This window comes from Rhagoletis zephyria, unplaced genomic scaffold (genome assembly GCF_001687245.7).
Source record: "Rhagoletis zephyria isolate East Lansing unplaced genomic scaffold, Rhagoletis_zephyria_1.1 Rzeph_scaffold_05781, whole genome shotgun sequence".
Classification (NCBI taxonomy): Eukaryota; Metazoa; Arthropoda; class Insecta; order Diptera; family Tephritidae; genus Rhagoletis; species Rhagoletis zephyria.
Window position 1 is genome coordinate 2,654 of NW_016162864.1, and position 12,074 is coordinate 14,727.

At 41.1% G+C, this 12,074-nt stretch overlaps 1 protein-coding gene across 1 annotated transcript; it reads left to right on the forward strand.

Moving 5' to 3' along the window:
* The first annotated feature begins 384 nt into the window (after positions 1 to 384).
* LOC108372464 (potassium voltage-gated channel protein eag-like) lies at positions 385 to 10,501 on the forward strand. The gene is made up of 5 exons (XM_017628160.1): positions 385 to 747; positions 3,630 to 3,882; positions 4,143 to 4,552; positions 6,233 to 6,520; positions 8,946 to 10,501. The coding sequence occupies exons 1-5, from the start codon at positions 529 to 531 to the stop codon at positions 10,134 to 10,136; spliced, it is 2,361 nt and encodes a 786-aa protein (XP_017483649.1). The 5' UTR covers positions 385 to 528; the 3' UTR covers positions 10,137 to 10,501.
* The last annotated feature ends 1,573 nt before the right edge of the window (positions 10,502 to 12,074 follow it).

Consider the following 12,074-nt stretch of genomic DNA (forward strand, 5'->3'; position numbering starts at 1 on the left):
TACTTAACCCAGTTGACTCCTTGGCACAACGTGCATTTATTTCTTTTGCACCTCCTCTCCCCTCCTAATTTGATTTGCCTCATTTCCATGTTGCTCTGCATTCCTTTCACTCTCAAACTCTTTCGTTAATTCATTTCGTTTTTTTCATTCATTTGTTATTCCGCTCAGTGTTAAGTATCCGAAAAGTATGCTACATAAAATGAAATATAGGGCTTGTTCGAGTTGCAATCACAACCGCAGTGTTGCGCGAATTATTAAAGTATCACGTTCTGTGTGAATTTCTAGCAATGTGTTATCAGTTGGGCAGTTGCAACAATGTTGCCATTTTTCATCAGTACGGCAGTAATGCCGCTTTTATTACGTGCCTCGAACAGGCCCATAATTGAAATGAAAATTTTACAAGCGCCATAAAATATTCCACTTAACCCAGTGAGCTAGCGCACGCACAACGACACAAAAAAAGTACACAAACTTAATTTTCTTCTTCTTTTTCTTTCATCTGCGCTCTACCGCTCTCTCACTACACCTATGCGTTGCGGCACTATAGCGCTGCTGTATGCGACGATATTCGGTCACGTGACGACCATCATCCAGCAGATGACCTCAGCGACGGCAAAGTACCACGACATGTTGAACAATGTGCGCGAGTTCATGAAGCTGCACGAGGTGCCAAAGGCGTTAAGCGAACGCGTTATGGATTATGTGGTCTCCACCTGGGCCATGACAAAGGGACTGGACACCGAAAAGGTAACGCAAGCAAACACGCATGCACGCACACTCAGTCATTCACTTGTGGAGAAAAAAAAGTCATTCATATGGCGTGGCATATAAGTACAATGTAACTGTTCATATGCATAAGTATGCCGATTAAATATGCTGAGTATGTACGTACGTATGTATGTATGCAAAGCAAGCAGAGAAGAAAGCTTTTGTAAAGTATGTTAATTGTATGCGAATAATTTTGAGTATCGTATGTTAGTTGCGTATGTAGTTAGAATGACTTCAGCCTAAAAGTACGCTCGACATCAATTCAAATGCAGCACACATACACACAGGCACACAAGCAATTCAAGAAAAAAAAAAACCAAACCGAAAGTAATAAGAATATGATTAAAATTTATGAAAACTGGTTCACTCTTCCACTCTACAACTCTTTAAGTTCTAAGTTCAACTTAAGTCAGTTCAACACCTAAAGCGTCACTTTAGGCGTCACGCACCACCACGCGACCATAGCTGGCGCCTAGACCACCGCAAACGCAACCACAGCTAACTTATGTATGTTTATAGACACACATACATACACACACACACACGCTGAGCGGAGCACCCGCAACCAACTTTACGCTCACTGCCACACACAAATACCAACTGTGCGCGCTAAATAGGCAGCACACATGATGGCGCATAATTTTAGGCGCTCTTGGTCGCTAATAACAATAATAAATATTAAAATCGCCCTTCGCCTAGCTTGCGCTGCTTTTTATCAAAACACAATTTCATTTCCAGCAAAAAGAGTTCCAATTTGTATAACTTGCTTAAAAATATTCCCGCCGCGCGCCTGAAAGACCTCTGCAGTCAGCGCATTTGCTTTCCACAAGCGGCTTTCTCTTAGAGCTTTCTTTAACAAGCTTTTCCCATTCACATTTTTTATACTTTATCGAATGCTTTGTAAATGTTTGCTCATTTTTCGCTTAATCCTCTTAGCTCTTAGTTGAATTTTTTACAATTAAAATAAAATAAGTACTTCCAACCATTTTCAATTCGCATTTTATTTTTTTCTTCTCTTTTTATTTTTCTCTTTATCTACCCCCGTCTGCGTACAGGTAAGCTCGCTCGTTCGTCATGCTCGGTGTAGCGCCTCATAAAAACCACAAATCCGTGCGCCAAAACGAAAAGCGTCCGTCAAATCCGTGCCTTTAGATGGAATTTAAACCAAATCATGACAAATTCTAAAAGTTAAAAGCAAAAAAGTAGAAAAAATCATTAATTGGATTTTGTCAAAGCTTCTTGCGCATTTGGTTTAAATCATTGAAAGTAGCGCATTAATTAGCGCTCGGTAAAAAGCAGATAGAAGCGTCTTTATACCATTTTCGTTGACTGTAGTTTGTGCCTTAAAATAGTAGAGATCACAGTTACCAAAATACCAACAACACAGGACGCCAGATACACAACTGTATGTACAGCGGATAAGCCATTTGACTGAAGACAATTTCGGCTTGACTTACATTTTTGTGAACTCAAAACACTAAAGACTCATATCTAACACACACATAGAATTTGATTAGTGAAACACCGAACACAAAAACTTTAAAGTACAATAAACGCGCCAGAAACGAACACTTACTCTCACATAGCGAAGCAGCAAACTAAGTTGCCAGTTATCTCAGTCGGAAATAGAGTTGAAGGCGCGCTTACAAAGCAGCGTTTGTATAGAAAAGCTCTACAAAAGCTTTGAGCACAGCTTTTTGAGACTAGGAAGCTGATCCCGAATTCCTGTTAGAGGACTACATGACCCCAAAAGCTTGTGGATGAGTTACATTAAATCAAAAGCTCGAGGAAAGCTTTTGAAGTTTAGTATTCGAATTTTGTTTTCCAAACAAAGCTTTAAGCTTAGCATTTACAGTTTAGAAAGCTGATTCGTACCGGTTTTGAAGGGTGACTTTAGGATAATGATTCAAAACTTGTCAAGCTCCTGCTGTTCTCCTTCTTCTGGGCGTAATCCTTTTCAAAAGGACTACTAGAGACTCAAGATCCTCTCCAGAGGATACAGTTTGAGTTCAAGCTTACTACAAGTGAATGCTCTCTCACAGCTCGATAGGCCACTCTAATAACTTTCATTGCTTAGATCAACGAAAAACTACTAAAAATAAAGCTTTCTAAGCGCCCACAGTCAACTCCATTTCCTAGTGAGATTCAAAAATGTCTGTACGTATGTGTGAGTGTGCGTGTGTATTAAGCTACTTTCTATAACTTAAGTTACCTGCTATTTTTTCACAATTGATAAATAATTCTATTCCTGACTCACCGATTAGGGGGCTCACAAATTGCACTCTAGTCAGAAACAGGCTGTGATGTTGTGATCAAAAAGCCACGTAGTGCATTTTATTACAAATAAGCTTGCAAAAGTGCAGGCAATGCCCTTGTACGTAATTAAAGTTTGTTATTTGAAAAGCTCAAAAAGCTCAATAGCTCTACTAATATTATCTTTAAGGAACTTTAAAAGCTTCTTAAGAAACAGTGTGGTATTAAAAGTTTCGAAAAAGCTCAAGCTTTCATTTCATATATTAGTAAGTGAATTTCCAATCGAAACCTTCCCAAATAGCTTTCGCATTTTGTGATTTGTGAACCCCCTCAACTATCCAGACCTGTTCGCCATCTATCGAGTCCACTCATTTTTCCATACTTATATTCGATTGCAACTAAGAGCCTCTGCTCATGACACCTTTTACCAGCACTTCCATTCAACTCTGCACCCACTTACGCTTTCATTAATTTCTTCAGCAGTTCTTTCTGTATTTTTCTTTCATCTTCATACCATAATTTTGTTTGCTCTCCTTGGGTTTTCCATTTGCGTTCTCGCACTTTGTTTGACGTTTTGCCGTTCATGTTGCGGCTTGGCCACTTCGCAGGTACTAAACTATTGTCCGAAAGATATGAAGGCTGACATTTGTGTTCATCTAAATCGCAAAGTATTTAACGAGCATCCAGCATTTCGTCTTGCCTCGGATGGTTGTCTGCGCGCGCTCGCCATGCACTTCATGATGTCACATTCGGCGCCTGGCGATTTGCTGTACCACACCGGCGAGAGCATCGATAGCTTGTGTTTCATTGTGACTGGCAGTTTGGAGGTGATACAAGACGATGAGGTTGTGGCAATATTGGGTGAGTGTGCGCACACGAGCACTTTCGCTTCCCTGTAGATGTGAGGCTGCCTAAAGTTAGGTTAATTACTCTCACAATGTGCTAATTGAATGCCAAGTTAATGTGGCCTAACTTTAGATGTCCCAGCTAGCACTCCAAATCCAATTTGCACGTAATTACGCTTCCTTTGCAGCACGCTGATCCTTCAACCTTTGCTTTCTTTTTTGAAATGTACTTTTTTATTAATATTTAGTGGTTTTTATGTCTACCCTTCTCCACAGGTAAGGGCGACGTCTTCGGCGATCAATTCTGGAAGGATTCGGCCGTTGGCCAGAGCGCTGCCAATGTGCGCGCCCTAACCTATTGTGATTTGCATGCCATCAAGCGTGATAAATTGCTCGAAGTCCTCGATTTCTATTCGGCATTTGCGAATAGTTTTGCACGCAATCTGGTGCTCACCTACAATTTAAGACATCGACTGATTTTTCGCAAGGTGGCCGATGTGAAGCGCGAGAAAGAATTGGCCGAACGGCGTAAAAACGAACCTCAATTGCCTCAAAATCAAGATCATTTGGTGCGTAAGATATTCTCAAAGTTCCGTCGTACGCCGCAGGTGCAAACCGGCTCCAAGGAGGTGGTCTCGGGCCAAAGTGATGTAGAGAAGGGCGATGGTGATGTGGATCGCACCAAGGTAGGTGTGGATGAGGTTCACGTATACGTGAGTTGTGTTGGCAAGTGTATTTATGTATTGTATTTGCAAGTTTATGTGTGTAGCAAGGTGTGTGTGTGTGAAAATATTTGTAATTATTGCATGTGTGTGCTGGATAACTTTTTGGTTTTGGTTCTCTTTTTTTCGGCTGAAAATTAGCGCATATTTGTTTTGAATTTTTTTGTGTTGCAATATTTAGTTTTTTTAATTGCATTTAAACTGTGTATACTTATCGATGTGCTGGTGTGTATTTGTTGTTGAAAATGCTTAATGGCTTTGAGTCTTGAATACTAACACAAACTAAGTAATGTTTATTTGTTACTTGTGGGTTTCAAAATCTAAAATTGTAAGTATCTATGCAACATATGGATCACTGCTGTGACGAATGGTTACCGCAGTAATGCGCATCGAATATTCAAAGAATGTGAAGTATTTTTCCCTTTATTCTTTGCATATCCAATTTTTTTAATGTGATATTTTTTGGGAGTAAAGCGTTGGCTAGCAAAGTATGTGCCTAAAAGTATGCAACTTCCACTTTTCGTATAGTTTCATTCGAATAGAAGCCATACTCGTAATTGATAACCGGTTAAGGTAATAGTTTACCAGCAGCTGTTGAAATTCCTAAAGAGGGCAGTCGGAGAACGATCTCTTTTATGCCTGGTAGCTCTGTTTGAAAAGCTCAGCGTGATTTATACTCCCAAAATAATCAAACAAGATGATTAAATTACTCAAAACTGTTCCCTTCTTTTTCTTTTCCCCTTTAAAATTTCTAACTTTCAAATTTGTACTTTTAAATTTTAGAAAAATTCTCAATTTCTTTCGTCACCACTACTCTCTTGAGCACATATTTTACTTACTTCGATCGCATTCTCAAAGTACAGCAGTGATCTTATATAATAAATATTGCCTACTTTTAGGCACATTTTTTACATAAATATCTTCTAGTTACTAAGCCCAAAATTAAAAAAAGATGTGTAAACACATATTTTTAGAATATTCTTGTTTTTTTTTTTATTTAGTAAACAATTCATGCGTTTCTAAAAAAACAAAACAGAAATGTGTAAAACACTAACAACACCTCTGTGGTACTCGTACTTATGCTCGTTGTCTCTTCTTCTCTCTTCCCGTAAAACAAAAACAATGCTTTCTCGTCCTTTTCTTATTTTCATACTAACTTTCTTCCTCCAAACATAAACTTGGCGCTTTTTGCATAAAAAATATTTGCAAATTTCTAAATTAAAAACAAAAATGCTTTACATGTTCTCATTTAACCCTTGCGCCACCCACACTCTCCTGTCAATGTGAATGCCTTTAATGTTCGCTGTTGTTATTGAATGTTTTTTTTTTTAATTTATCACAAATTTTCAACACTAAAAATACATGTCAAAATTTGCATACTAACGAAAAATTTTAATTGTCAATTCCTTTTACCTCCATCTTGTGTACACGCTTAATCCCTTAATGCCCAAACTACACACCTAACACCTTTTCCGTACCCGTTTTTCAATTGCGCTCCCTCCGCTGCACACCTACTACCGCATTCCCTTTGTTCTTATTCTTTTATTTGCTCTTCAATTCCACCCGCAATCCCTTTTCTTGTTGGCTGCGCCTGTCATTCCCGCACTGCTCGCTCGTTTTGTTTGTGACAACCTATCCAAGAAGTTGCCTGCTAAATTAACCCTCACCGAGGATTCACGCATCCTAACAACAGCTGCCGCACCCTCTCCAACGCCATCACCCTCGCCCTCATCGGGTCCACCATCTGCGCGTAGTACGCGTGCTAGTAAATGGGGTCGCCTTCTGGGCAGTTCAAGTGTCGATTCGGCTAGCGATACGAGCGCCAAGGTAGCAGTCTCGAGAAGTTTGAGCGCCCGCGAAAGTCTGCGTGAGAGCACTGCCCAAGCGCGGCAGAGCAGTACTTCGAGTAGTAATGGTGGACAAGGCAATAAAGTAATTACAAAAACAAAAACAAGAAAACAAACAGCTTAAATAGATTTCGCAAGTATTAAATAAGACTAAAAATATTAAATTTTACTTTTTATGAAATTTTTGATTCCATGTTTTATTTCATTAATTTTTTCTTAAGTTTTTTCTTTCTTATTGGTTATTGGCATTTGGTTCCTAATTTCTTCTTAACAAGTTCTTTGGTTTTCTCAGAAAAATATTTTTACAATTTCTGAGCTTAAAAGCTCAATTAATCAGGCAAAGCAGAAAACTAGCAACGCTCGAAAGTTGGAAAATTACATTTAGAAATCTTTTACATTTTTTTAGATAGAATATTTGGTAAACAAAATTTTAGTTTTTTTTTCTAAAAAAAACTTAATGTTTTCTTAAAAAAAACTGTTTCAGCTTAGTTCTTAGCAAATTTTTATACACATATTGTTCTTTTAAATTTTAATCTACATATTCTGAAGCTCTTCAAGCTTTTAAGCACGCATACAATAAAAGCTATCTTTTGTCAACATTGAATCAAAAGCTCTGTTGTACAATCCAATTTCATAAAGGATTTTTGGTAGGGAACCTTTTTGGACGAATTTTTTAAACTCTCTGAAAGAGAACTTGAAAACTTAAATGAATATGGCGTCTGTGTTCGGACTTAGAAAGCAGTTTTACTAGAGAACGCTAAAAAAAGCTCGAAAATTAATTTAATGCCGTAGTCGACTATTTTATAACCACAGGTGCCTTACACTTTCTTTATACTCATTTACATGAATAATTACAGCGTAAAAGCTCTTTATTTCGCATAAGCGAGCTTCGATACCTCAACGGAGGTTAATTTCAAATAAAAGAGTGCCAAGTTACGATTAATGAAAGCTCATTAAGCCTACAATAAAGTTCACATACTCTGGAGTTAAGCTTTTATATGCAAAAGCTCTGGGAATGTATGCAAAGACTCTAAAACATAATTGGTACATTCCTTAACTGAGGAAAATCTTCTTCTGGCTAAAACTGTTGTAAAAAGAGTTTATAAATATTTCGCTATTTTAGTGGGTGGTATCTTTCCCGTTATTTGCCCTAACACCAAAGCCCCAAAACCCTTTAGTCTCTAACTACATTCACCAAAAAGCAAATCTCATATAGCGCTAGAATATCGGAAACCTACAAATACAGTTCCCAGAGTCCGAAAAAAACAAAACAAAACAAAACAAGCAACGACAACAATGACTTTCCTTTGCAGAGCGTCGAATCTTTAGACACCAGTATACTTAAAATAGAAACGAAGGAGCACACAGCAACGTCCGCGGTGACAGCAGCGACTGCGGCAGCGAAGCGCGTCAAGAGCCTAGAATCGCTGACCACGGCAAGCGGTCACAGCTCGTGGGTGGAGCGCAAATGGCGGCGCATACGCATACTGGAAGTTAGTAACCGCAGCAGACACACACTACTACACTAGTTAACAAAGAAAATATTTTTATTTTATATTTTTTGTAAGAATTATGATTTTGATTAGCGCGTAGTTATTCGCAGTTCTGAGCAGTCGAGTCGAAGAGTAGTGTCCGATCTGTGCTAAAAAATTCAAAAACAAGTTGCCACCTGCTATGCGATGCTGTGAATGTAGAGGGCTTGAGTGTTGCCACCCCTTGCGTATACGCGCATTGTGTCTTAGCTGCGAGATATTCGTTGACTGATTGATTGTTTGAATATTTGGCTTTTCGTTTGTTAGTTTGTTTGTTTGGTCACTGATATTTTGTAATTATGTAATTCTGGTATGTATTTATGGTATCTTTTTATTTATTTGAAATATATTTTGGTCGTTTTTTTCTCTTTGGTTGGCAACTGTTAGAGGATGCCCGTTTCAGTTGTTGTAACATTAGGTTTTAGTTTAAATTAAAGACGCGCTAGTTCGCACATAAAATCTAAATAAAGTAAACTTTTATTCAACTAAACCAATAATTAATAAAAAATATTTCTCCCTCTTTCACCCCCTCCAAATTATTGTCAACATATGCATGCTCACTATTCAACCTAACCAATCATAAATACCGCCACAACCACACAACTTCCATCACCTATGCAACCCTGGATCGTATTGTCGCTGCAACAACTAAATTTGCATTGGGTTTCGGCATACTTCGTACTGGCCGACGCACACGCGAACTGCTCGTTTTGTTCGCCCTCTCTATATCTGACTCTCTCACACACAACCGCACTTTAACTGTTCAACGCTCTGTCTTCACGCTCGTCGTGTTCGAATATCTAACTGTGTTTCGTTGAACACATCCACCACCCCACCGTCCACCCAACCAAATCACCCCTGCTTGCCTACTCGCCTGCCGGCCCGCATTTCTCTACCTATGCCACACCTTTACCTCCCTCTCATCAAACTTTCGCTCTTTCTCCTCTCTTTCACACTCAATTATGTGAATGAATTCAGGTTTTTCCTAAAGCTCCTAAACTGCAGGCCAGCCAAGCGGCGCTTGCGCGCCAAGACACCATTGACGAGGGTGGCGAAATCGATGCCTCCCCTCCGAGTCGCGACACGAGGCACGTCGGCGAAGGTGGCCCTGCAGCGGCAGCAGCAGCGGCTGCACTGGCCGCTAAGGAGCGCAATTTGGCATTGGAGCGCGAGCGTCAAATCGAGATGGCTTCATCCCGCGCCACCACATCCGACACCTACGACACGGGGCTGCGCGAACAACCACCGACGATGGCGCAGCGAGATTTGGTCGCAACTATGCTGGACCTGAAGGTGGACGTGCGCCTGGAGATGCAGCGCATGCAGCAGCGCATAGGACGGATCGAGGACATGCTAGGTGAGTTGATGAAACGTTTGCCGACGCAGGAGTCTTCGGGTCAGACAACGCCAGGCGACGAGCTCGGCCCGGGCGGCGGCGGCGGCGGTAGTGGAGGCGCGGGTGGCGGCGGCAGCACAGTAGGAGGCAGCAGCGGAGTAGGCGCTGGAGGTGGCGCGTTACCTGCCCGCATCGGGGTCGTCGATGGCGGCGGAAGCGGCGGCACACACTCCACGGCGGTCACGCCGGCTGCAGACACTGTGATAACCATTTCAACGATGCCGCCCACGCCACCCATTAGCACAAGCGCGGCAGGTGTTGGTGGCGGTGGTGGCAGCGCAGGAGGCGTTGGTGTGCCTACAACTGCGACGTCCGCGGCTTTGGCAATGGCGGCGGTAGGCACAGGCTCCACGCCCATTCCACAGACCCTCAGTTTACTCAGTCCAGCACAGATGGGGAGCGCGACGGCGGCGTCGACATCCGGCGGCAACGGACTCGGACCGCTGATGCTGAAGAAACGGCGTTCGAAGAGCAGGAAGGCACCAGCGCCTCCCAAGCAGCCATCACATGTGCAGAGTCCAGAACAGCAGCGTTTGCTGGAGGAGGAGCCGATTGTAGCGACAACGACAACGATGGTGGCAGCGGCGACGGCGGCAACAACAACAGCGGCACCTCCTGTTACAACACCAACAACGGCCACATCGAGCAGCGCGGCTACTTCACCCACAACTGCGGGACCGTCTTCGATAGGCGGTGGCGGTAACACCAGCGGGACGTCCAGCGGCAGCGGCAGTGGCGGCGGTGGTGGGCGCAACAAACGCGAGTTTCTCTAGCCCAAAATACTGGTGCGCCATCAATCGGACACGGGCAGCAGCTTCGAACAATAATACGAGAGAGGAGCGAGGAAGCAGACTGCAGCAAACGATGGCGTACAAGAAGGCGGCGGGTTGGGCAGCGGAAAGTGTTACGAGTTCATTTGCCGTTGTTGCTTCTTATTATCAGGTTAAGTTAATAGTTCTAAGTGGATAAGAAATTTTTTGGCGGTAATATTTTTTTTTATTTGAAGCTTTCGAAAGCTTGAATTTCAACAGAAAAAATTTAAACCCATGCTCTATGCCACGGGAGCATATTTCAAGCGACAAGCAGAGCAAATATTTGTGATAACCAACCAGATATTATGACTATGTAAACATTATTAGAATTACCAAAAACTAAAAAACAAAAGTGTCAATGAGAGGTCACACCAAAAACAAAACCACTTGCAATGCCGCTTAGAAAATTTGTAAATTTCATTGTAAATATATACTACAAAGCGAGGAAAAGCTGCTCGCCCATTAAAGCTGTGTAGATATATAATATTCGTAGATAGTTAAGTACTTGTCTGTATGTGTGCGTGCGGAGGTCGAACCAAAGGCGCGCAAATACCCCTAGTACACAGCAAACCGACAACGTGACCTACGACTAAGTTATAGTTGAATAACAAACATATAATATAGATGTCAATAAGTACTTAGCTTGCTGAATACCTTAGCCTTTTGGAGGAATTGAAACCCACTGATTTGCGACCCACAGATTTTCGATGATTTACCAAGAATAGAGAGCGCACGCTGCTATAGTTTAAGAAATTTATAAAAAAATGCAGGCTTTTTAAAATTAATTGACTCAATCATCCAGTAGAAAATATACCCAGACACCACTTTCAGACCAAAATATTTTTATTGAATATAATTTGCATCGGGAGCAACAGTTATTAAAACCCTGAGTCAGGATTACTTTCCTGAATTGAATAGTCGATATTCGCAGATTTCTATACTCATATCCAACACTCGACTAAGTCTCTTAACCTAGAAGAATGCATTTTTTTACTGCTTAATACTTCAACAGAATATTTCTTAGCTCATTTGAGAATTCCCTGATGACATTACGCTCGGTTGCTATAGCATTTTATATAGCATATTTTTGGGCGCAGGATTAACTCAATTAGCAATTGAGCCATGCTGAGTGAGCGATCATCTCGCTCAAACGCAAAAATTTTTTATAATTGCGTTGACATCAAATACACACACGCCACACATTCTCTTATGGAACACGCATTTGTGTTTTAAAAACTAAGATATGGCTACTACGGACAACACCGACAGCCCAATATGGATGACGATACACAGTCTAGCTCGCCTGAAGTTGAGTAGACTAGGAAGGTGAATTTAAAGATCAGATATACTGAAGATGGATCAGCCACATTCTCTGTACCGCAACAATTTTCACAGATTAATTAAAAATAAAGCAACTTTACCTCACGTTCCTCATTCCGGTTATAGAAATTTCTTATTCAAGTATTAGGCTAAAGTAAAGTATGTTAAAGTGCTTGGGTTTCCATACACAAATCCATCCATCCGTCTCCATGGCCTCGGTTCTCGCTATTAAATTAATATCGGACTCCAAAATTACTCAAATAGATCAAAACTAAAAGCATTTTCTTAGGCCTTTAAGGTAGTATTTTAAAAATTTCGTTAATATTTCCTTCATCCATTGTACGTGTCTGCAATTCTCCACAGGCTCATAAAGTATTTTACTTAATGGTGTGCTCGTTGAAGCTCTTAAGCGCAAATATTGTAAATAGGAGGAACTCTCCGAAGTCCCAACTAGCTCTCTACCCGTCCATCAATCGATTTTCGTTTCTCCTAAACCCAAACATCTAGTCAGAACTTATAACTGAGAACAAAAACCAATTTCAATGCACCATTCGACTCCCCCCCCCCCCCCCCCCCCCC